Source organism: Cricetulus griseus, chromosome 3 (assembly GCF_003668045.3).
Source record: "Cricetulus griseus strain 17A/GY chromosome 3, alternate assembly CriGri-PICRH-1.0, whole genome shotgun sequence".
NCBI classification, from domain to species: Eukaryota; Metazoa; Chordata; class Mammalia; order Rodentia; family Cricetidae; genus Cricetulus; species Cricetulus griseus.
This window is the reverse complement of record NC_048596.1, coordinates 57,503,968-57,530,035: the sequence shown is the minus strand read 5'-3', so window position 1 is coordinate 57,530,035 and position 26,068 is coordinate 57,503,968. Positions and strand designations below refer to the sequence as shown.

General features: G+C 48.1%; 1 protein-coding gene across 11 annotated transcripts; it reads left to right on the top strand.

Moving 5' to 3' along the window:
- Positions 1 to 72: 72 nt before the first annotated feature.
- Positions 73 to 25,923, top strand: Dhcr7 (7-dehydrocholesterol reductase). 11 transcript variants are annotated; one of them, XM_027408825.2, is made up of 10 exons: positions 74 to 232; positions 8,346 to 8,457; positions 9,362 to 9,407; positions 12,728 to 12,819; positions 13,907 to 14,129; positions 16,063 to 16,153; positions 16,846 to 17,059; positions 18,626 to 18,830; positions 20,761 to 20,892; positions 24,583 to 25,923. In XM_027408825.2, the coding sequence occupies exons 4-10, from the start codon at positions 12,734 to 12,736 to the stop codon at positions 25,045 to 25,047; spliced, it is 1,416 nt and encodes a 471-aa protein (XP_027264626.1). In that variant the 5' UTR covers positions 74 to 232; positions 8,346 to 8,457; positions 9,362 to 9,407; positions 12,728 to 12,733; the 3' UTR covers positions 25,048 to 25,923. The 11 variants fall into 11 exon arrangements, with proteins under 11 accessions (XP_027264628.1, XP_027264626.1, XP_027264619.1 ...); XM_027408818.2 differs by lacking the exons at positions 8,346 to 8,457; positions 9,362 to 9,407 and adding exons at positions 4,174 to 4,383; positions 4,619 to 4,745; XM_027408822.2 differs by lacking the exon at positions 74 to 232 and adding an exon at positions 4,619 to 4,745.
- Positions 25,924 to 26,068: the final 145 nt, after the last annotated feature.

Below are 26,068 nucleotides of genomic sequence, written 5' to 3'. Positions count from 1 at the left end.
GCAGAGCGTTTTGCCGGGAAGCCACACCCCTCCTCTTCCGCACTGCGCCAGAGCAAACCATCCTTTGGGGAGACCCCGCCTCTCGGACCGCCTAGTACCGCCTGAGCAGCGAGGTTGTCTCGGATCCCCGCCTGTGCCCGAAGTCAGAACGCAGAGCCACGCCCCCACTGGTTTGTTCTGGACCATTTCCATGGGCACGTTAACCACGTTTGATATTGATATATCATGAAAGGTTAGTTCCTGCTGCCAAAGGTGGTGTCTGGCTTGCTTGCTTTCGCTGTGATAAACAAACACATGACCAAAAGGGCTCACTTCACCTTATAGTCTGTTACGCAGGGAAGTTGAGGCAGAAACTGAAGCAGAGCCCAAAGACGACCAGAGCTTACGGGCTTGCAGAGCTTTCCAGAGTGGAGATTTCCAGGGTGAGAATTGGTGGGATTTCAAGTCCTGAGCTTGGGGCAAGCCCAGAGATTGGTGGATTTTCAAGCTCAGGGGTTGATGGGTTTTCAAAACCAGGAAGTGAACTTAGACCATTTTACCCTACACTGTGACTGCACATGTCAATCTTTAACAGTTCAGAAGCATCCCTCAGGAGCCTGGGAATTCTCAAGGAAGATCTGTCTCTATAGGAGAACAGCCCTCTACTTTGAAAACCACCAGACAACAAACTCTACTGGCCTGGACTGAGGCAAACTGAACCTGTAAGGTAAAATGTACAAGACCATTTCCAGGTTTGAAAAGCTACCAAACCCCACCAATCCCTGAGCATGAAATCCCACCAGTTCCTGGCTTGGCTTGAAATGTCACCAATCCCCATCCTGGAAATCTCCATCCTGGAAAAGTCTTCCCCCAAGAAACCCTATGTAGGCCTGTCTCCTGCTCAGTTCTCTGATGCTTCTCACTCAAGGAGAGACAGACACTCTTTTGTATCTCTTCCAATAAATCTATTATGTGAGGTTATTGTGCCATGTGACTACCAGGATTCCTTTCCCTTCAGGATTGTGACATCTGCATTAGGGAAATTATCCCTCTCAGGGCAGAGCTGTAACACTTCCACTGGGGAAACTTTCCCCTCACAAAAGCAACACTTCCACTGGGGAAACTTTTCCCCTCAGAAAAGCAACATCTCTGTGGTGGTTTGAGAGAAAATGGGCCCTAAAGGGAGTGACACTTTCAGGAGGCATGGCCTTGTTGGAGGAAGTGCGTCACTTGTCACTGTGGGGGTAGGCTCTGAAGTCTCTTTTCTCAAGCTTCACTCAGTGTGACCATCAGTTGACTTTCTGTTGCCTGCAAGATGTAGAACTCTCAGCTATTCCTCCAACATCTGCTCATCTCCATGCTCCCCACCATGATGATAATGGACTGAACTTCTGAAACTGTAAGGGAGCACCCCCCCAATTAAATGTTTTCTTTATAAAAGTTGCTGTGGCCATGGTGTCTCTTCACAGCAACAAAAACCCTAAGACAGCCTCCCTTGGAGAACCCTTTCTCCTGAGCTGTAACACTTCCATTAGGGAAGTGTTCCGAGAACCTTTGTTCTTTCCACTTCTCTAACCTGAGACACCCCTCCCCTATGATTTTTCTGTGTGACTTTCTTGAATTAGAATTTAAATGTGGCTGATTCTGGCAGTCACACAGCTGCGCTATATCAGTTTGCTTTGCCACAGAAGGCCCATCTGATATGTGAAGTATGAGGACATTTCCTGCTACATTACTTTTCAGAGACCAGGCAGGTTTGAAAAGCTACCAAACCCCACCAATCCCTGAGCATGAAATCCCACCAGTTCCTGGCTTGGCTTGAAATGTCACCAATCCCCGTCCTGGAAATTTGTGTTGTTGTGTTGTGTTGTTGTTTGTGTTGTTGCCTTTTATCAAAACCACTTAGCTCCTAGGCTGAGGAGGTGGCTTAGTTGGTGAGGACATGAGTTTGATTCCTAGAACACAAGTTTCAAAAATAAAAAAGCTGGCTTGGTGGCAACTGCTCATAATTCTAGCTGTGGGAAGACAGAGACTATACACATTTCTGTTGTCTTCAAACCTGTCAGTCTAGTCTACTTGGCACAAGGTCCATGCTGGTAAGAGCTCATCACAAAACAAAACAAAAACAACTTTGGGAATGACACCCAAGTTGTCTTCTGGCCTACACACACAGGCGCGCGCGCACACACACACACACACACACACCCACACACACACCCTACTTGGGTGACCAATGGGTGACCTTTTGGTATTAGAAGCCTGAAAATTCTATCTCAGCTCAAGCTACAGCCATTCTGAACATATGCCCTCATTAAAATCATGCTTTTACAATTTACACACGGATCACAAGCCATTTCAACTCCACTCTTCCCCATGCCATTCATTGCCCTGTTCCCTACTCCATAAAAATTCCTAAATCCTACCCTCCAGAAGTGGATTGATGATTCAGTTGTCCATCTCCACACCCAGCTACCTTGCAAAACTTCTTTCAGTGATTGGCACATTGCTTGGCAACTTAATCTGGTACTGCTCTCAAGGAAGGCTAAAGCATGTCACTCAAAAATTGCCACACTGGCCAGTTAGTCTAGCCAATCAGTGAGCTCTAGGTTCAATGAGAGACTTATCTCAAAGGACAAGATGAAGAGAGATGGGGAATACCCCTCTGATGTAGGCCTCTGATCTCCACACACAAGCCATGCACAGGCATGGTGCCTGTGCCTGCCCCCCATGATCCAATTTGAAAGGGTTGTACTGGTCAAACAAGAGATCATACAACACAGGGTCAGTAAAGGAATAAAAAGAAAGAAAGAAAGAAACCCACTGGTCCATCCTGATGGAAGTAAGTTAATGGCTTGGGTTGGCAAGATGAGTCCGAAGGTAAAGTGCTTGCATCGCAAGCCTGGCTACTTGGGTTCAATCCCTGAAACTCACATAAAGGTAGAGAGAACTGACTCCACAAAGTTGTTATCTGATATCCACACGTGGGTCACAGCATGTGCCCCCACCCAGTGAATACACATATAGTGGTTCTCAACCATATCCTGCATATCAGATATTTACATTATGACTCATAACCATAACAAAATTACAGTTATGAAGTAGCAACGAAGTAATTTTATGGTTGGGGGTCACCACACATAAGGAACTGTGTTAAAGGGTCAAAGTATTAGGAAGGTTGAGGACCACTGCACTATAGTAATATATCTATATCTATATCTATCTATCTATCTATCTATCTATCTATCTATCTATCTATCTTGGAAACAGGGTTTCTCTGTGTAGCTTTGGCCGTTCTGTTAACTACTCTGTAGACCAGGCTGGCCTCAAACTCACAGAGATCTGCCTGTCTCTGCCTCTGGAGTGCTGGGATTAAAGGTGTATGCCACCACTGCCAGGCAGAAATTCTTAAAATTTTCAAAAGTTAAAAAGCTGAATTCTTGATAGAAAACTATCAAATAATAAATAATAGTTTAATAATAAGTTTGAAAGAATGATGAAATCAAGTCAACTCTTTGTACCAAGAAGTAACCAATGTCCCAATTGTCCTCAATGAATGCTATGTCACCTGGGTCAAAGGTTGCTAGGGAACATTTACCAGTCTCAAAATATCACTCCACTTATTGTGAATCAAGAGAAAAATGGGGGCTGGACAGATGGCTCAGAGATTAAGAACACTGGCTGCTCTTCAAGAGTATCCAGGTTCAATTCTCAGCACTCATGGATGTTGGCTGGAACAACTCCAGTTCCAGGAGTGACAATGTATGTATGTATGTATGCATGCATGCATGTATGTCAAGGGTGCCAGATGCCCTGGGACTGGAGTTACTGATGTGGGTGCTGGGGATTGTTACCCTGATCCTCTGAAGAGCAGTGAACACTCTTAACTGCTGAGCCATTTCTCCAGCCCCGACTCCATATTCTGCATAACCTATTATTCTGTTCAAATGTGTACCCTGAATGGATCCTGGGGTTTGAGAAAAGAGCAATAAAAGACATTCTTGGGCAGCTGGGGCACCAGTACGCAGACAGTGGCTAATAGTGCTGAAGTTATTTCTGTTTGTTTTGTTGTGGCAGCAGAGGAGACTGTCGCTGGCCGGGGGTGGGGGGTGGGATGGGGTGACTGCAACAAACTAATGTCAGGTGGCGGGGAGAAAAGAGTTGAAAAGAGAATGAAACCTTTGCAATTGTTCACAGCTGCTGTGTTAAGGCTCAGCTTGAATGAGGCTGGGCTTTCCCCAAATACCTCACAGGGGACGGAGGTGTGACTGAGTCCTGCCCACCAGGGGGCCTGTTGGGCTGTCAGGCTAGCGCCTCAGCCGCGTGCACCCCTTCGCTAGCTGCACCGTCCTTACGGGGCTGGTCAGGTCTCCTGGTCCTACCGCTGTGCACCAGATGCTGCTTTAGGTAGGAACTTTGCATCAGGGTAAACTTTGCAGGCATTGGAGGGGAGGGCTCGCAGCCTGCGTGGTGGAGTGCACATTTGCATCCTTTTTCCCACCAAGCTGGGTTGGACCCGAGACCCCGGGGGGGGGGGGCGTGGGCGGGGCGGGGCCGGCCCTGCTGTCAATCTCTAGCCCGCCGCTGCCGACTGGCGGGCCCGGTGGGCTCTGAGTCAGCTCACTGCCTTCACCAATCGCAGGGCGCGGCTCGAGAAATCCACTCCCAATTGGTCTTCTATGAAATACGTCACATGGGGGCGGAGCTTCAGGCGGACACTTTGGGCAAGGCCACAGATCGCGAGTCAATCGCCTGAACCCCACGAACAGGTGAGGTTCTGTGTTCACTGACCAGGACAGAGTGCGAAAGTGGGACCATGCGCACAGGCGGGGGGGTGGGGGTGGGGGGTAGTCGAGAACGCAGGAGAGGGGAGGGGGCCGTATGTACAGTTGGTGGGGGGGCGAGTATTCAAGAAAGGAGGTGATGTGTGAAATGGGAGGATGAGCGGTGATCCCAATGTGCTTGTCGTTTGGGGCATGCGCATTTGCACAGGTTTTGGGGAGATTGGGGAATAAATGTCCAGATTTGGGTTTGTGTGCGCAGATGAGGGGACCAGTGTGCAGATCAGAGACACGTGCACAGGAGAGGGGGCTGTGTGTTCGAGTTTGGAGAGATGTGTGCTTGGGGAAGGGGACTATGGGCCCGCGGCGGGGGCGGGGGCAGGGGAATCTGCGAGCAAGTACAGGGGTGGACCTTGCTTAGCTTAGCTGGGACCTGTAAGAGAGCAGGCATCTCCTGTGAGATGAGTACCCAGCTCCCTGGGGGACCTGTGAATGCTCAGGTGTAGAGGGGTCCACGCTCCTATCCCAGGGTACATTCAGTTTGGTGAGTCTCTAAAGTAGCATTTGAATGATTCTATTTAATCTCCCAGGGGACAGATGGATTGCTTGCTGGCATGAGGGTCCTGAGAAACTCTAGGCATATCTGGCCTCCCCAGGCTGTGGAGAGTCCCCCATCCCCCTAATGATCAAGACTGTTTTCAGAGGAAGAATTGAAACAACAGAACATCTTAAGTTTTGAGCTACTGTTGATAGAATCTTCCTGAAACTGCTCCTTAAAACAAAACAAAAAGTCAGTAGCCAGTGGGCATAGTGGGTCTGCATGTCAGAAGGAGGTGCACTGAGTAGGGTACAGTAAAGCCATGCCGCCAAAGAATTAGGTCAAAAACATCTTTTGGACAGAAAGGTGGGACAGCAGATGTGTGTAAATGATAATCTGTGGGACAATCTGGGAGGGTAATGAGGCCTGGGATGGACTGAGGGAGTAAAAAACAGTTTCACATCTGATGTATATTTTGGAACTTCTGAAAAGCAGAGAGAGCCTGTAGCTTTGGTTAGAACCAGAAATTATTCCAAAGAATCAGGATGTCAGGTCATTTCCCTTCTTGTTGGGCTCATGCTTATTTCTGGGGGCTTCAGGAACTGCAGTTCCTCTACAGGGACCCCAAGCTTTCAAGACAAGTCAGACCAGAGTTCTGCAGCTTTGGGTCACTCCAGAAGCCAGCCTCATTTGACCTGGGGAAAGCAGTGGGACACAGTAGACTCACAGATGCTATTTAATCACAGAAGTTTATCTGATAGGAAAAGAGAGGAAAACACCACGTGCCCCCATATGTAATGCTCCCGGAGAACCCAAGTGGAGCCCTTTGTCTTCTGGGTCCTTCCATGATATGGGAGGGGCTGGCACTCCTGACATCTCAGAGCCAGCTCTTTGTAGCCCTGGGTGTCAGAGCATCTGATTTCTCTGGTGATTGTCAATGGGTGTAATATAACTTTTCGTGTCTGTACAAGGCACTGCAGGAAGTTCTTGCATCTGCCCGCTGCCACCGCCCCAAGTATTTCCCAGGACAAATTCCTGTTGGTACATGCAGGCGGACACGCTTCTCAACATGTGCCCATTTCCAGATTTCCTACCTTTCTATCTTAAAATCCAACAGCATACAAAGGGCTAACAAATCTCCAGATTGGAGACCCCATTGCTTCTGGAAATTTTCAGCAATATAGATGCCTCCCTACATGGAAGGTCACTGGAATATGATATGCAAAGTTAGTCATGCCATCATTACTCCACAGCCTCCCATTGTGCCAAAAGTAGAGTGCCAGACCCAGCCTTGTCTCCGTGGCCATGTTAGCACTTAGCATGTTGCCTTGCTTTCTTCCCCAGTGTGTGAAGTAGGTGGGTGTAAATCCTCATTCGGCTTTTGGTGGATGCTGAATGGATGATAGCTGCTGGTGACAGGCTGTGTCATCCCGTGACAGCCCCAGTGGCAGCTCCTCTAGCTATACCTTCCTGCTGCCCCTTCAGGATGTGGAATGACTGAGCTGTGGCCACTAGGGTCTGGTGATGTCTTATACCTTCCAATCCGAGATCTGGAAGGCTCCCCTTCCTCTAGCACTGCCCTTGTGAGCGCTCTCACTGCCTCGAGGCCATTCGTGAGCTAGGCCAAGTCAGCCCACGTGGGCCTGTGGGAGGAGAGCCCGGGCACCTAAAGTTCTAATAAACGGCTGGCTACTCCCATGACATACCCCTGCAGCCCATCCCTCCACTAATTTCTGACATGAAGAAACCATGAGAGATGCTGAAAGGTTTGCTTTGCTTTGCCATGCCCCAGTAACCAGATGGTTAGTCTGTATGGCTCAGTATCACAGGTTTGTGCTTCTTGCTGATTTAGTTGCTGTCTGCTGACCTTCACACATGCTCCCTTCCACAGGATAAATAAATAATAATTAAAAACTGTGGTGGTATACACCTAAAACTCTAGTACTTAAGAGGTGAGGGCTGAAGAGTCAGAAATTCAAGATCATTCTTGGCTACACAGCAAGTTCAAGGCTACGTGACCATCCAGAAGGAAGGGCCTGCCACCTTCCTCTGTGCTGGGTGTCACCTCTCAAGGCCACAGGCATTCTGCTCTCAGAACCAACCATCCTGGTAGCAAGAGTTTCCTTTACCGGTAGTTTCCATCTCAGATGTTGGTACCCCACACGGCCGCTCCCCTCAGATCTATGACTGTGGCTGTCCATTGTGAGCACATTTTGCTTTTCTCCTCCTGAAGTATCATTGAAATCATCCCAGGTGTGGTAGATGTTTTTCCAGTTGCTTTGTGGCCAGGCTATAGATGGTATCTTTGTGTGGCCCTTGACTGTCTCTTGCCTTTGGCTGATGTCTATTCAGCAGAAGAAAACCTTTGGCTTTCTTGACCTGAGTCGTATTTCATTATGTAGATAAGTAAGGCCTGAAACTCACAGAGATCTGTCTGCTTTACCTCCTAAGTGCTGGGATTAAAGATGAGCATCACCATGTCTGGTCCATCAGTTTCACTTAACCCTCTTCATCTGTTGTTTATAATGATGACCAACACGAATCCTTGGGGACATAGACTTACATGTCATGGGATACTCAATAGGCCCTCGATTCTCCTGCATTCCCATAGAGACTGGTTCCCAGTCCAGGTTGTTTTGTGAGCTACTCTGTGGTTTTGGCATCTCAGTGGCTTCTAGTGTGTCCCATGGGGATGTGCCAGCTCCAGGGTAAGGGCTAGTACCAGGGAGTGCCAGAGTGGTTTTAAATGTACAGGTGCAGCTGTTAGCATCCTAGGAGAATCTGTTAACATCTGTGGCCTGCCTGTGCTGGGTCCAGCACCTCCGAGCCTCTATGAAAATGGCCACCCATCCACCCCAGTGCAGCTCTCCATGCTCCTTGCTGTTGTGGCTATCATCCCTAGATGGACTCTGTTGAGTGTTGAGTGACAAGTCCTTAGCTTGTCCCCTGCTTGATATCAGCAGTGGCCTTGATACATGTAGTGCGGAGCCTTTCCTGCCTTTGACTTTGACATTTCAGCTCCCTTGGTGACTTTGTGGCCTCTGTGGCAGGGTGTTGTTCAGTATATGGACCTTGGGGACTTCTGAGCCTGGACATTTTGAGAGCCACCTCTAAGAAAGTCAACTTCATTCTGTTGTGAAACCTCTGGCCCAGAGGTCAAAGGTGAGTATGTTGCTCAGAATGCCTGTGAGCATGGGGAGTGGCAGGGACAAACTGTTTTAAAAACTGAAGAATGGGCTGGAGAGGTGGCTCCATGGCAAAGAGTACTGGCTGCTCTCCCAGAGGACCTGGGTTTGATGTGCAGCACCCATATGGTGACTCAAACCAGCTGTAACTCCCTGCACTTCAAGGGGATGTGACATTCTCCTCAGCTCTCTGTGAATACTGCATGCATATGGTATACAGACATTTATGCGTGCAAAATCCCCATACACATCAGATAAAAATAAAATCTCCAAAAGTCAACCCCAAATCAGTACAGCAGTCACATGTCAGTTGTTCTGTGAGGCTCAGGACTGGAAGGGGATCCCTGCTACCCTTGGTCCCCTCTACCCAGATGCCCTGCACAGGCTGTACTTTTTTTCGCAGAATTTGGTGCCTGTGACAGAGGTATGACCAGATATGTGACTTCCAAATAAATTTAAAATACTTATTTTGAATTTTTTCAGAGTCTCATGTAGACCAAGCTAGCCTTGAACTTTCTGTGTAGTTTAGGATGGCCTTGAACTCCTAATCCTCCTGCCTCTCTCTCCCAAGTGCTGGGATTACAGGTGTGTACTACCTCACCCAGTTTATGTGGTGTTGGGGATTTGTTCATGCTAGGTTCTACCAACTCTACCAACTAAGTCCTAGCCCCAGCCCCAGCCCCACTAGTTATTTTAATCACATTTTATTTACCTTTTTTAGAGGGAGGGGATATGCCATAGTGCATAGAGATCAGAGGACAACCTTTAGGAGTTGGTTCTCCCTCTACCACCTGGGTCCCAGGGATTGTACTCAGCAGTAAGCACCTCTACCCACTGAACCACTTCGTCAGCCCTGTTTTTTTTTTTTTTTTTATTGATAGGTGTGGTGGATCACAACAACTGGGAAGCTAAGACAGAAAGATTGCTGTGAGTTCCAGGGCAGTCTAGGCTGCAGAGTAAGACCCTGTCTCAAAAAAAAAAAAAAAAAAAAAAGAAAGAAAAGAAAAGATGTGATGTATACTCAGCGGGCAGCATTCCTTATCATCTTCAGTGTTTAGGTCTGAAGTTCTTTCCTCATTGGCTTTCGCAATTTGCAATTTTCTAATATGTTAGGTTATCACAAAGTAACGTTGGTGCCAAGCTTTATATCCTTGGGGCTTATCTGTGAGTCAGGGAAAGAAGAATGCTAGTCCCCACTGTTGAGCCTCCTGGAAGGCGTGTGGGCACGTGGCCCTGAGTTTACTGTGATTAGTGTAGGCACCAGAGATGGAGGAGATAGGGGCACCATTGGCTGCTGTGTGGGACTGCAGATGGAGCGATACATCATGCACTGTGTGTGTTGCTGGGCAAGAAGCAATGCGACAGCTTCCGGGGGTGGGCTGTCAAAGGCAGGCAGGCTGACATCTCCAGGCAGCACAGGTTCAGAATTGCTGGAGAGCAAAGACATCTTAGAGGCAGATCTCTCCCTCACCCCCTTTTCTTTTTTTGTGTGTAATTTGTGCATGTGTCCCGTCCCGTGCCCCCCCCCCACTTGTGGAGTCTTTCAGTGGCTCTCTGTTTTCTTTGAGGCAGGAGGCAGTCTTTCTGTTAAACCTGGAGCTCTTATAAGAGCTAGTGTCACCATCCAGCTTGCTCTGGGGACCCTGTCTCTGCTTTCGGAGGCTGGAATTACAGGTGAGCTGCTATGCTTACCTGGCATTTATGTGGGTCATGGAGATCCAAACTCTGGTCCTTAGGCTTATGAGCAAGCAAGTGCTCTAACCTCAGTGTCCTCTCCCCAGCCAGAGGCAATGCTCTGTCTCTACATCGATTCTGCAGATATAAGCAGGGAGTACCTGGAGAGCATGCACCATGATAGGACTGCACAGAGGAGCCTGGCTGTTTTGTGCTCCACTCTTCCTGCAGAAGCTTCCCTGTTGGAAGCTGCTGCAGCTCTCTCATTATGTGACAAAATGCCTTTCACCATGGAAAATTTTGACATGAGTGTGGAGTTTTAGAACAGTGATTTATTCTCTCACTAAACAAATCAAGGCGTTAAAATGTTTTTGGTTTTTTTAAAAAGAAGTTAGTCCTAGAAGCTAAGAAGACAGCTCACTGGGTGAGACTGCTTGCTGCTGTGCAAATGTGAGGAACAGGGTTCAAAGCCCCAATACTCACAGAAAAGTCTGCAATGGATACATGTGTGTATCAGGCTTTTTTTTTTTTTTTTTTTAGGTCACCAACCAGCTCCCAGTTCATGACATGGAGACTTATTAGTTATGAATGCTCAGCCTTATCTTAGGCTTGTTCCACTAGCTCTTATAACTTAAATTAATATGTTTCTCTTCATCTATGTTTTTGCCTTGGGGCTTTTACCTTCCATTCTGTATGTCTGGCTGGCTGGTGGCTGACTGACCCAGGACATCTCTCTTTCTTTCTCCCTCTTTCTCTCCTCCTTCTCCTCTCTCTATCTTCTTCAGCCTAGATTTCTCCTATTTATTATCTTTGCCTTCCAGTCCTGCCTAGCTTTTCTCTGCCTAGCTATTGGCCGTTCAGCTCTTTATTAGGTCAGTCAGGTGCTTCGGACAGGCAAGCTGAAACAGCAACACATCTTTACATAATTAAACAAATGCAGCATGCACAAATGTCACACACCTTTACATAGTTAAAGTAATATTCCACAACACATGTGCCTATAATCTCATCATTGGGGATAGAGACATGTGGACCCAGGAGCTTGCTGGCCAGCCAGCCTAACTGAAATGGCAAGCCTTGGAAGAGTAATACTATGGGACTCCTGACATCCTTCTCTGGCCACAACAGTCCCTTACTGTATCCTACATTATAGCAAATTCTTTTTGTCCTCTTGGCTACTTTTTTGTTCTCATCTGTACCTGCTTATCTCTAAGGAATTTGCTTTGACCTTTCCAGGGTTTATACTGGAACTCATTATGTTATCTAGGCTGGACTCAAACCTGATTCTGCCTGCTGAGGGTTGGGATTAAAGACATAGGATTAAAGATGGGTAGGTGCCACAAGCCCAAGAAGGAACAGAATTCTAATAAAGAAAAAAATGTTCTAGAATTTTCCATTTACTGCCTCTGTCGTTCAGTTGACTCTTAAGACATCAAAGCCTACTGTGCTCCCCTTTATATTCTTTTTATTTCATTTAAAAATTATTTTGTGTGCATGTGTGTATGTGGATGGGTGACCATGTGCCACTGAGTGTGTGAGTGGAGGTCAGAAGACAACTTTTGGGAGTTGGGTTTCATCTGCCATGTAGTTAGTCCTGGAGATCAAACTCAAGTAGTCAGATTTGGTGACAGACATCCTAATCTGCTGAGCCATCCTGCCAGCCCTGCTATGACTCTTACTCCTGGTTTCTCTGATGGCTCTTATGAGTGTGTATTTGTGTGTGTGTAAATATGTGTGCACATGTGTGCATGTGGACCTGGAGGCCACAGGAGGTCAATGTTGGACATTCTCCTTACTGGTGCTCCACCTTAACTTTTGAAACAGCATCTCTTGCTGAACTTGCAATTGGCTGATTTGGCTAGACTGCCTGCCAGAGAACCCCAGGGGTCCTCTTAGCACAGGGATTGCAAGGCCTGTGCTGCTGCACCTGGACTTTTTTTTTTTTTCTTTTTTAACATGGGTGCTGGGGACTGACCTCAGGTCCTCATGTACTGGCATGGGGGAGACACCTGGAGGCCTTATCTATGAAGTGCTCCCTCCCACCCCGTAGTGTTCTAGGCCCTGGTGGTGGAGGGATGAAAAGGGAGCTGCTTTCTACTGGAGGGAGATGGATAGTGCACATGAACACAGACAAAACATGCCTGCACTGTGAGCAGAGTTATTCAGAAATTAAAGGAACAGGTTACCTGAGAGGGAAACCACTTACCGTTAGCTGGTCACAGTCTACTGAGAAGGGGGCCTTTCACACTAGTGCCGAACAAGAACCCCTGTAAAGATGCTCTGAGTAGAGGAAGTCATGGGGTACTACCAGGAAGGCTGAGTGCCATATTCAAAGATTGTAAAGCTCCCTGGGGTTTTGTGGAGCAGGGAGGGATAGGCAGGCAGAGCTAGTCCTTGCATAGGAAGGAGTGCAGGCCCAGGAAGGAGCTTAGAACACCTCCCCCCCACACCCTAGAATCTGGTGTGGGTAATCAGGTGCTGAGAAGACATAAAAGATGCCTGTTCCAGTCAGCGCTCTAGTCCTGGTGGGGTCTGGCTTTCTGGGAGAGTCTGAAGCCCTCTTCTTCCAACAGGACCTGATGGCTTCAAAATTCCAGCACAACACCCCCAAAACCAAGAATCCCAACGGCAAGGCTGAATCTCAAGGACAATGGGGCCGGGCCTGGTAAGGTTCTCTTATGTTTTATTAGCTAGAGGGTGAACTGGGATCTCAAGGGTTTCAGTCTCAGTCTCAGGGATGTTATGGACCTAGAAAAAACTTCATCATTTTATTTAAAGACAAATGAAAGGTAAGCTGTTTCCCATTCTACAAAGTAAAGAATTGGAATGAAAACCCTAGAAACCATTTTGGGTAGACTATCCCTAGTCTTATATGCTTGGAGCTGGAAATAGTCTCATGTCTGACTTTTTTTTTTCCTTGTATATTGAGATATCTGTGTGTATATCCTGAGATATCTTAGGTGAGGACTCATAAGCACCCCGTGCTCATGGCTGAAAGGTAATTTATTGAGCTGTTTCAGCATGTCTATGTTTTAAATGCAACTTATTACCTGAGCTCAGGAGTGTGACTTTCTTCTACCTTACCCTGCCAGGACTCTAGGTATTTCAGATGGCCTAGGGGTCATCTGGAGCCCTGCCACCTAGCTAGGGGCCCTGTGTTGCTCTCTCTGCCGTTGAGCAATATGAGTAATTTGTATGTTAAGTATCCTAAGGCTAAGGAGTGGGGAAGCTACTGGCCTTGAGGGTTGTAAACAGCCCTCTGTACTCATGCCTAGCTTTTTGTTGATGGCCACAGATAGGACACCTTCTGGTGATGACACATGAGCAGCAAGCGAGACCTGCCTTGGTTGGAGGGTTTGCTGAATGGATACCCTTTTCCACCAGGTTCTGAGTGTTGTGAAGGAGAGTCCTATACATAAGAGGATACCTTGGAGACCCCCATGTGGCCCAAGGGGATTAGAGGGCATGTCAGAGACCCCTGTGGGACTCAAGGGACAGAAAAGAGTCTCAGAGGGATGGAAGGGTGTCTTAGGTACCCTAGCAGGGGGTCTGAGGGACAAAAGGGAATCTCAGAGTCCCCCATAGGGCCCAAGAGATGGGAGGGACATTTCAGAGATCCCTGTGAGGTTCAAAGCCTGGGAGGGTGTCTTAGAAACCATTATGAGATTCAAAGGACAGAAGAAAGTCTGTAAGTCCCTGAGGGACTTGAGAACAGGAAGCCTCATGGTGACCACTCTTTGTCCTTCTCTCAGGGAAGTGGATTGGTTCTCCCTAGCCAGTGTCATTTTTCTGCTGCTCTTTGCACCATTCATTGTGTACTACTTCATCATGGCATGTGACCAGTACAGCTGCTCGTTGACCACCCCCATAGTGGACATAGCCACCGGCCGTGCTAGTCTGGCAGACATCTGGGCCAAGACACCGCCTGTGACAGCTAAAGCTGTCCAACTGTACACCTTGTGGGTCAGCTTCCAGGTCAGTCCTGCCTTGGGGCTGGGGTGCAGTGGAGAGGGAACATGTTGGTCTTGTCTGAGATGCAGACTTTTGATTCAGAGTGATGCTTACTTCTCAGGATGCAGCAGTTACCTAGAAACACATACAGAGCAGGAAGCATCTGTGTGGTTTCCAGCATCTGTGTGGTTTCCAGCACCTGGCTATAGCTCAGCAGCATGTCCTACCAGGCAGTGAATAAGACTGTATGGGAGGGTATAGGCTGGCCTAGGGAGACTCTTTTATACACAGCTGGAATCTTTCTCTCAGTAGCCCCTGGAAGGAGATGTTCTAGACTCTTGGTAAAACCAAGGCTTCTGTTCCCACAGGTTGCCAGATAGTCCCGGTCAAGGGTGTCTTTGTCTGTGATGCAGCCTCTCTGCCCTGTACTAGGAAGTCACTGGGCAGGAGAAGCTTCAGAGGTTAGGTATTGGGCAGGGTGTGTTTTTAAGTCTACACCCAGGACAGGATTGTTAGGGAACCACATGGGACTCAGGTCAACTTGCTTTTCCTATGCAGAATTTTGCATTGAGACTTGTCTCTCATAGGGTCCAAGCTTTTGTGTTCCAGGTCCCCCTCCTTTTCATTCCACTGGTTCTTTGGGTGAGAAGGATAACATGAGTCATGGTAGCCAAAACATAGAAACATTCCAGGTGTTCAGTAGAGGACAGGATAAATAACGTGGTCTGTCCATAAGCTGAATACTACTGTAGACAGGAACAAACTCTGATACAGACCACTCTTTAGACTGGTGTTGGAAACAGCTGCCAAGTGGAAAATGCTAAGACTAGTCCTAGTGATTACATTTATATGAACCATCTAGACCATAGCTGGAAAGATTGATGGTTACCAGGGACTACAGGAGAAGGATGAGAAGCAGTTAACAATGAGAACAGGGCTTCCCTTTTTTTTTTTTTTTTTTGGTTTTTCAAGACAGGGTTTTTCTGTGTAGCTTTGGAGCCTATCCTGGCACTCACTCTGGAGACCAGGCTGGTCTCGAACTCACAGAGATCCGCCTGCCTCTGCCTCCCGAGTGCTGGGATTAAAGGCGTGCGCCACCAATGCCCGGCTGGGCTTCCCTTTTTTAAAATTAAAAAATAATTTTTTAAAAGATTTATTTTGCAGGGTGGTGGTGGCAAATGCCTTTAATCTCAGCACTCAGGAGGAAGAGGCAGGTGGATCTCTGAGTTTGAGGCCAGCCTGGTCTACAGAGTGAGCAGAGTGAGTTCCAGAATAGCCAGGGGAAAACCTGTCTCAAAAAGCAAAAAAAAAAAAAAAAAAAAAAAAAGCAAAAAAAAGAAAGAAAGAAAGAAAAGGGGAAAAAAGATTTAGTTTATGTGTATAGGTATTTTTCCTACATGTGTGTATGTACACTGTGATTACAGTGCTCAGTGGAGGACAGAAGAGTACAGCATAGGATCCCCTAGAACTGGAATTACAGACATTTGTGAGCTGCCATGTGGTGCTGTACTGGGAATCAAACCCAGGTCCTCTGGATGAGCAGCCAGTGCTCTCAACAGCCAAGTAGTTTCTCCCCCATCCTAGGGTTCTCTTTGGGAGTGTTCTAAAATCAGACTGTAGTGATGGTTGCCAGGTCTTGTGAACCTAGTACATGACTCTGAACCTACTTCGTGATACTGAAAGGGTGGGCTTCATGGGGGTGTGGGTCAAATCTCAGTGTTTTTAAATGGCTTTGGAAAGGGTTGTAAGGATCCATGTGTTCAGCTTGGGAGGTTACAAGGTTATGGCCAGGAGTAGGATTTTGCACATTCAGTGGGAAGCCTGCTCAGTTCCCAGTTCCCTGGCACACTAAGCTCAGTGTCTTATGTTCATATCTGTTTAATAAAACCAGGATAGGTCAAATCACACAGCTATCCCCTGCAGGCTGCCAATCTTTCTGACTAAAATTCTGTTTCAGGTGGTTCTTTACTCCTGGCTTCCTGACTTCTGCCATAGATTTTTGCCAGGCTATGTGGGAGGTGTCCAAGAAGGTGCCGTAACTCCAGCAGGTAACCTTTGCCTCTGAGTTGGTAGGAGTCTTGCCCTGGCCACCTCTTGCCCCTGGCTCCCAGAGCTGCTCTCCTACACTGTGTGAGAGATAAAAACTAATTTAGCTTGGAAGTTGTCCACTAGGCATCCATGCCATTATAGGCATAGAAACTTCCTCACTCAAGAATGAAATCCCTCACTCTGCTGTCCTCAATCCCATTGTTTCCTAGCAGGTGTGGCAAAGTCCAACTCTACCAGTAACCCCTGAGTCATCTCTAAGAACCCTCAAGGAGCCCAGATACCCAGTGCTAATGGCTTGGGTTGGAATCCTGCTGATTTCTCTAGCAGAGAGCTCTCATAGAGGCACTGTAGCAAACACAAGTGGAGCCTGGAAGAACATAGGGTTGGCCTTGCCTTACCTGCCACTTGATTGACCTTGCTAACACCTCACATACCTAAAGAGCATGAGAAACAACTTGTAGAGGCACCCTACTCTGGTTTTGGTAGGAGCAGCCACTTTCTCACCATGTGAGAGGTGCCACTGTTTTGAAAGCCTAGGTATGCAACAGAAGATGCCCCCTTCTGGAATGGTACCCAGAGGTTCCAGCCAGGGGTCTGTAGCAGCAGAGGCCAAGGAACAGGTAGGATGTGAGGCAGGTACACCACCAGGCCATGTGATCCAACTAGAGTATTCTGTTTGATTCTTCTGCAGGGGTTGTAAACAAGTATGAGGTGAACGGGCTACAAGCCTGGCTCATTACTCACCTCCTCTGGTTTTTGAATGCTTACCTACTATCCTGGTTCTCCCCTACCATCATTTTTGACAACTGGATCCCACTGCTGTGGTGTGCCAACATTCTGGGCTATGCCGTGTCCACATTCGCACTGATCAAGAGCTACCTGTTCCCCACAAGCGCTGAAGACCGGTAAGTTCCTTGGTGGCTGCTCAAGCCTAGAATGGATAGTAGATACCTCCACTCAAGTTGAGAAGCCCTGAGAAGTGAGTTCTGAGATCAGCCTTTTGGAAGTCTGGGTTTTCTTGCTTGAGAAACAACCAAAGCTGCCAAGGGAGCAGCTAAACCAGAACAACAACTGGTTGCGGCAGAGGTAGATGATTGCCTCTTTCTTTGGATTATCTCTTGTGAAACAGCCTTAGCCTTAGAAAAGAACCTTGTTATTTTTACCATGGCTGTTTCAGAGGAGAGCCCTGCTTGCTTGAAGCATGGAGACTTCGGGTTAGAGGTCAACCATCCAGTGCCATCCCATCTACCTACTCACCATCTATTTACTCATCCATTTACCCACACACCCACTTATCTATCCATCTACCTGCCTACCTCCCATATACCCATCTATCTATCTACACATCTATCCATTCATTAACCTACCTACCCACCCATCTATTCATCCATCCATCCACCCACCACACACCCACTCATATATATCTGTCCATTTACCTACCCTCTTATCTCCCCATATACCCACCCAGATACTTACCCATCTATCTGTCTGCCCATCCACTCATCTATCCATCCCTTCATCCATCTATCCATCTACCCCTCGATCCATCTACCCATCCACCCATCAAAAGATATTTGGTGAGGTCCTCTGGAATTCTTTTGTCTAGGGATCCAGATAAAAACAGAACATCTCTTCCTTAGCTGATGGTTTTGGCTTTGGGGAACCAGCCTCAGAAGAGGATGCTGTGTGGCTTGTGTTTCTCTGCCCTGCAGGTTACTACTACTACTGTACTGCCTTTTGTGGCTCCCAGAGCTGCGGCTGCTTTTGCAAATGTGATGTTTTAGTTCTTTCTGCTTAGCCTGACTGTGGGCAGTAGACATGAGAACCTGATGTCCTAGCTAGCAACAATCCCTGTGCATGCATCGTAGGCTGTACCTCACTCAGATTATCTCAGCCCCAACCTGGAATAAGGGGTCTGTTGTGGGGCTGGGTGACCAAGACCACTGAGCTTGTAGAGCAGGGAGAAAAATGGGCCCTGGAGCTTAGGGTGTGAGCAGCAGACAGTTGCCACTTAACCCTGTGTTCTGTGTCTCTGCTGTGCAGAGTACACTCTGAGTAAGAGCAAGTGCAGGTCTGGGGCTAAGGGTGGGGAGGGCGGGGCTGCCATGTTCTCCCCAGAGTGGACACTTGGCTTTTGCGGTTGAATCTGTACCCACGCTGTCTCCTTCACTTGCCGGCACCTGAACATTGGTGCGCATAAAGCTGAGTGAGCCACATGTAGCAAGATGTGCTAGTTCATTAAATGTGTCTTTGGAGGGCTGCTCTTTAGAGGACCTGGGTTTGATTCCCAGTACTCACATGACAGCTCACAACTGTCTGTAAATCCAGGTCCAGGGCATCCCAAGCCCTCTTCTGGCCTCTGAGGACACTGTACACATATGGTGCACAGACAAGCATTCAGGTAAAACACTCATACACATTAAGTAAATCTAAAACAAATTTTTAATGTGTCTTTTGTTGATGTCTTAAAGCAAATTCACAGGCAATTTCTTCTACAACTATATGATGGGCATTGAGTTCAACCCCCGTATTGGAAAGTGGTTTGACTTCAAGCTGTTCTTCAATGGACGCCCAGGGATTGTAGCCTGGACCCTCATCAACCTGTCCTTTGCTGCTAAGCAACAGGAGCTTTATGGCCATGTGACCAACTCCATGATTTTGGTCAATGTCCTGCAGGTAACTTTGTGTTCTTGCAGCCAGGGAGGGTGGGGTGTCACACCTGCTGGGCTCTGGGAGAGTTCCCAGCATGCCATCTCTTCAGAGCTGGTTCTGGGTCACAGTGAGCACATGTTGAGAATCTACTGTTATATAGATGCCACTGCCACTGTGCTAGCCCCGGGAGGGACAAGGTAGACACCATGCAGTCTGGCCTGGCCCAGTCAGACTCCCTTAGAGATTGCACTAAGACAGGATCTGAGAGTACCTGGGCTTTTGTTAACTAGCTAGAGAAGGGAGACCACAAGCATGCTCCAGGCCACAAGCAGTGGCGTGTCTACTCCACATAGTGGGAGAGGTTGAGACACTGAAGAAGGGCCTCTGTCCGTAGCATCAAGAACCAGGAAGCTTGTGGCCAGGTAGGACCAACATGGGCCCTTTTGGGGATTTCCATCCACTCCTGAGCAGTTATCACTCAGGAGGCTACAGCAGGAGGATTGTTGGGAGTTCAAGGCTGCCTGGACTAGGGGGTGAGACCCTATTTCAAGAACAAGGAGACTAGGGAGATGGCTCCGTGGTTAAAGTGCTTGCCCTAAAAGCATGAAGGCCATGGTTAGGATCCTAGAACTCACGTAAGGTGGATGTGGTGGCCCCCTGTAATTCCAGCCTCTGAAGACAGAGGCAGGGGATTCCCAGAGCAGCCTGACCTATGTGAGACTACTATAGCTCAGTGAGCTCTGGTTTGAGCATGAGAGTACCCGCTCAGCTCGGCATGGGTAAGAATGGAGGGAGGGTCCTTGCATCTGTTGAGCCTACGCACCAGCTACGACCCAGCACACACACACACACACACACACACACAGAGGCACATGCACTACATACATACATACATACATATATATATATGCCCCCACACATGTACCACATATACATATGTGTAAAAAGAAAAAAAAAACAGTAATAATAAACAAGTAGTGAGAAAAAATGCCCAGTTGAGGTGTGTGGCCCGGATCTGGTGTGTCCAGCAGGGCTGCAGAGTGCCAGGTGAGAGTGATTGCAGAGGAGGAGGAGGCCAACAGGAGGCCATAGGTGCAGCTCAGGCAGGCTGACTGTTGGGATGGGACCATACTGGATGAGTAAGTCCCTACCTCCCACCGACTCTGGTCAGTTGCACCTGTGGACCTGAGGAGTGGGTGATATGGCCAGTACCATGGCCTCTTGGGAGGGCCTTCTCTGTGATCTTCCATGAAGCTCCTCCTGGGCTGGAGCAGAGATGGATGCAGAAGAGACCCACCTTTCCCCAGAGCACTGGCGCCTAGGCTCCTCAGGCCTATTTCCTGTCACTGCCAAGACTCAGAAAGCTGGGACTGTGTGTGGGTGTTGTAGGCAAATCCCAGCATATGTGTGTGAAGTGCCTCTTCCCCTTTATAAGGGATTGACTCTGGCAGGATGCTCTGACACTGTTGCTTATGCAACTGTGGCTAATGCACTTAGCACCTAGTGATGAGTCTGGAGTCTCTGGAAGGCTCTCTGTGTGTCCTAGCCATAGCCACAGCTTACGGCCTCATGTTCCCTTGAGGTGGGAAGTGACAAGCAGGGTCTTTTTGCCCATCTCTGTGAATGGACCTCAGTCTCCTTTGACACCTTATGTGTGTCATGGTTCTGAGGGGCAGCTGACAGGGATATCCCAAAGCTGGGATACTCAGTCTGTGGATGTCTTTGTTGGTGTCTACCACTCAGGGCCAACTTCCCAGGGACTATCCCTGAGCTCCACATCTCATGTCACCCATGGGAGCCATAGCTGGGAGCCCTTCCTGCTGAGAGACCCCTCCACCCCATTGATTATTCCCAGCCCCACAGTCACTTTATCAAGTTTCTTAGCATCATCCCAACTGCCCATCCCTCCCTTGCATGGGGCTGTGGTAGTAACAGTGGTGGCTGTGTCTTGCAGGCCATCTATGTGTTAGACTTCTTCTGGAATGAAACCTGGTACCTGAAGACCATTGACATCTGCCATGACCACTTTGGGTGGTACCTGGGTTGGGGTGACTGCGTGTGGCTGCCCTACCTCTACACGCTGCAGGTGAGGAGCCAGGGTGGTGGGACAGGATGACCAGCTTTGTGGGCATTGGCTGTGTGGTCTTCAGTTGCTCCTGGCTGACTGTGAGCAGACACACATGCTGAGCTTGCCAAGGTGTTAATCCCTGGGGCTCACTGGACCTATGGACCTTTCCTATGAGGGGAAAGTTTACCCCTGATCCATCATAGGATCTGGTTCCCACTTCACCCACTCTGCACTGAAAGTACCAAAAGTAGAAAGCACGCTTACCACACCTGGCCTGCCAACTGTAGCTCAGCCTTGTCTTCCTTAGTGCACACATGGCCACGGTTGGGCAAAGTTATCTCAAGTAAGGCTTGAAGGACTGCTGAGAACTTTGTACAGAAATTGAGTAGCACATGGTATGGAATAGCTTTTGAACCATCTTAGGCTGATCCACTGTAGCCAGCTGTAGTTGTTCTGGGAGGACCTGGTATTGTGCCCATGTGAGCATGTCCCTAGTCATCCCTGCAGTCAGGGCAGAACCCCCAATTCAACCAGGCAAGATGGAGCCATTAGGGTAGCCAGAAGTGACTCAAGCTAGGCTGTATGTCTTAAGCCCCACTCCTTGGATATGTTGGCGCTTATGGTAGTAGTGCACCTGCTCATCGGCGTCTGGAAGGAGTTCAGAGCAACAAAAGGCTGTTGTTGGCCTCTCCAGGTTGGAATCAGTGAGATGGGCCTCTGGCAGCTGGTCGCATAGCTGATGCTGACAGTCTGTGGCTACCTATGTAAGGGTTCTGGGAAAGCAGTTGTTCCCAGCAAAGGGGAGGGTAGAGAGTAAGGACTTGGACAAGTGGCAGCCACAGACTTACACTAACTATAGGTCCTCACAAGCCATGAGCAGCTCACATGGTCAGGGTTTTGCACATATTGGGTACCTGCTCATGGGTGGTCTCATTGTATCTGCAGTGCCAGTGTGTGAACTGGTGACAGAGACCACACTTAACAGAAGTCTTTCTATCTAGCAGGCCTTGTTTCAGCCTCAGGATATGGTGGGTTCTGTGTTGAAAGGTCCACAGATTAAGCCAAACTTGCATTGGAAGTATTTTTCAAAATCTTCCTGCTGGGCCTTCTTGAACACCCATATAATCCCAGCTCTTGGAAGGTTGAGGTAGGAGGATCAGGAGTTCAAAGCCAAAGTCACTCTCAGCTACATAGTGAGTTCAAGGCCAGCTTGGGCTACATGAGACTAACTCAAAACATAAAACAAAACAAACAAACAAAATTGTCTGCTGGGTGGTGGTGGCACTGCTGGGTGGTCCCAGCACTTGGGAGGCAGAGGCAGGCAGATCTATGTGAGTTCGAGACCAGCCTGGTCCATAAGACCTAGTACCAGGGCAGGTTCCAAAGCTACATAGAGAAACCCTGTCTCACAAAACCAAAAACCAAAACAAAAAACTGTGTTGAGTGAATATGGAGTTTTTCTGTGTCAATATTCCCTAATAATGTGGTCTAATAATCATTTGCTCAGCATTTACTTTTTTTTTTTTTTAAAGACAGGGTTTCTCTATGTAGCCTTGGCTGTCCTGGAACACATTCTGTAGACCAGGTTAGCTTTGAACTCACAGAGGTCTGCCTGGCCACCATTTATATTTTAATAGGCTTCACATAGGCAATTAAACATCTCTATTATATAGTATATTGTAGATAATTAGGCATCTCCTTAATCTAGAGGTGACTTCAGGTTTATAGGAAAATGTGCACAGGTTATAAACAAACAGTACACTGTCTCTTGTTCTTTTGTTTGTTATTTTAGATTTATTTTTTCAGTGTGTGTGTGTGTGTGTGTGTGTGTGTGTGTGTGTGTGTGTGTGTGTGTGTGTGTGTATTTATGCCCATGAGTACAGGTGCCCACAGGGTCCAGAAGGGGGCGCTAGACCTCTGGAGCTGGAGTTTCAGGCAGTTGTGAGCTGCCCCACATGGATGATGGGAACCAAATCTAAGTCCTCTGCAACCACTGAGCTATCTTCCCAGCCCTGTTTTTGTTATTTTGAGGTAGTCTTGCTATGCAGTCCTGGTTGGTTGGCACTCAACACGAAGTGAAGCTGGCCTTTAGGTGTGATCCTCCTGCCTCAGCCTGACTACTGGGATTATGGGTGAGAGCTACCATATCTGTCTATATACCTGTCTCACATGGAGGGATTGAGCACCATGGATTTGGGTATCCATGGACATCCTGAAACCCAGCCTTTGTGTTCAGAGACACAGCTGTATGGCTATGAGATGTGTGTTCGCCGATATATTCTTAATATATCTTGGGTCTCTCAAGGTTCAGAAAACAGGAGTCAGGGTGATGATGGGGCCTAGTAAGTCCCAAACTTTAGTAGGGGGCTGGAAGCCAGGAGAGAGCTGCTGTTGCAGTTCGAGGTAGAAGGTGGCCTGCTGGCAGCATCCCCTTTTCCCAAGGGAAGTTGATCTTAGTGTATTAAATGAGGTCCACCCACATTGTGGATGTTCATCTGCTTTACTCAGTGCTTATTAAAATGTGACTATCATTTGGAGAGATAACCTCAGGGGTTAAGAGTGTGTGCAGGAGGCTGGAGAGGTGGCTCAGAGGTTAAGAGCACTGGCTGCTCTTCCAGAGGTCCTGAGTTCAATTTCCAGCAACCACATGGTGGCTCACAACCATCTGTAATGCCCTCTTCTGGTGTGCAGGAAAATGTGCAGACAGAACACTGTATATGTAATAAAAATAAGTAAATAAATTAAAAAAAAAAGAGTGTGTGCAGTACTATCAGGAGGACCAGAGTTCAGATCCCCGCACCCAGAGAACAAACTGGGAGTCTCATGCATGTCTGTAACCCTAGGGCAGAGACAGCAGGATGACTGAACCTGCTCAGCTTCTAGTCTAGCCAAGAAAACTTGAGCCTCAGGTTTGGGGAGAGACGCAGCCTCAAAGGAACAGAGGAAGACACCAGACACTTTCTTCTGATTGCTTCATGTGTGCTTGGGTGCATATACATGCACACACACACAAATGAATGAATGAATGAATGAATGAATGAATGAATGAATGTTAGTCTCAGCTCCACAACTTGTGGTTGACCAGATATGTGTACAGTAGTCTACCTGAGCTAATAAATAAAATCAATTGTCGTCAAGATATAGTCAGATGATCTTATGTGTCATGTAGTTTGCTTTTGTAAATAGTATGTGATTTACCAGCTCCAACCAATGGTGATCCAACAAAACAGTTTTTAGACCTTATGATGATGTAAACACGGTTGTCTTCATGGTACACAGAATGCAGCAGTTGCAGAACTCAGTCAATCAAGTGATCAGAAAGCAGTATACCCTATAATCAGGGAGGGTGTTCTGGGGGCTGGGAGTATTCAACCTGTTTTCCTCCTCCCTTCCTTTCCTCTCCCTGACTCTGTCTGCTTGCCAGTCCTTGGAGTTGAACCTTGTACACGCTAAGCAACCGCTCTATCACTGAGCCACATCTTCTGCCCTCTCTTACTTATTTTGAGTTGAGGTTTCAATAAACTGTCCAAGCAGGTCTTGAACTTGCAGCCCTCCTGCCTCATCCCCCTGAATCCTGGGATTATAGATGTATGCCACTATGCCTGGCCCTATGTATCTCACCAGAAAAGGAAACTGGTGTGATGTGTCTGGAGCAGGGCCAGGGTCTACCCTCCTCAGCCTCTCTCCTTTTACCCTCTCTCCCTACAGGGCCTGTACTTGGTATACCACCCTGTGCAGCTCTCCACTCCCAATGCTGTGGGCATCCTGCTGCTCGGCCTGGTGGGCTACTATATCTTCCGAATGGCCAACCATCAGAAGGACCTGTTCCGCAGGACAGATGGGCGCTGCCTCATCTGGGGCAAGAAGCCCAAGGCCATCGAGTGCTCCTACACATCAGCCGATGGGCAGAAACATCACAGCAAGCTGTTGGTGTCTGGCTTCTGGGGTGTGGCTCGCCACCTGAACTATACTGGTGACCTGATGGGCAGTCTAGCCTACTGCCTGGCTTGTGGTGGCGGCCACCTCCTCCCCTACTTCTACATCATCTACATGACTATCCTGCTCACTCACCGCTGCCTTCGTGATGAACACCGTTGTGCCAACAAGTATGGCCGCGACTGGGAGCGCTACACAGCCACAGTCCCCTACCGCCTGCTGCCTGGAATCTTCTGAGGACCGTCCTAAGAGGCATAGGGAGGCTTTATTGAGTGTGTGGAGCTCGATGCATAGAGGCTGGCATCCCTGCTTCCCCCTGTTGGGGTGTGAATTTGCTCATCTGGAGAATGGAGAGCCAACAGTGTCTGGCTGGTGGCAATTGGAAAGATGAGTTCATACTAACCCCCCAGCAGACTGACTGACTGCTCTAATCAGTATCCTGAGGGCCCAGGACCTTAGCACTTTCATGTCTGTCTTTATGTTGGGAGCCCATGATCTTTGCTGCCCAGACGGCTTAGGCTTACCATATGTCTCCCAGCACTGGGCCATCCTGTTAAACTGAAGACAATGTAGGATCTAAGGATTTTGATTATGTTACCGTTCCTCTCCTGCTCTGCCATGGTGGGCTGGGCCCCTGGGTAATTTTTGTCAGAGGTCAGAGGCCATTGCAAGAGGAAGGCTTTCTGTTTAGGTTCTTGTTGTTTCTTGTTCTTACCCCAGGAATGCAGTGGACTGGGATATCCAGGGACACTGCCCACTTCACAGTCCCTTGCTAATCTGTTAAAGTCTTTGTGACATGACAGCGTTTCCAGTGCAGGACTCCCCGAGGATCCACCTAGCAGCTCAGCCACCTGCCCTTATCTGGAAGGTGCTTCTTGTTCATCCCAAGACACTTGGTTCGGGGTAAACAGATTTGGCTTAGACAACCCAGAATGTGTCACCAGCCAGTGGTCTCAGCCACACCTTCTCCAACAGGAGTTCTAGTGTTGGGGAGGGAACCCATTTTCATTAGGGACACTGGCCCCCAAAACTCAGGGTATTCTGTAAAACTAGATAGGATCCTCTTAGCCTTGCAGATAATTCTTTGTATTAAATCCGCCTTTTTAAAATGTGTCACACTGTGCCGTCTCCTGAATGGGCCTGACCAGGTCCAGGATTTGGGGTGGGGATGTTATTATGTGGGGTAGGATGGAACATCTGGAAGTATCAGAGCCAGTGCATAGGGCACTATCAAACTTCGTGTCTTATTGGACATTGG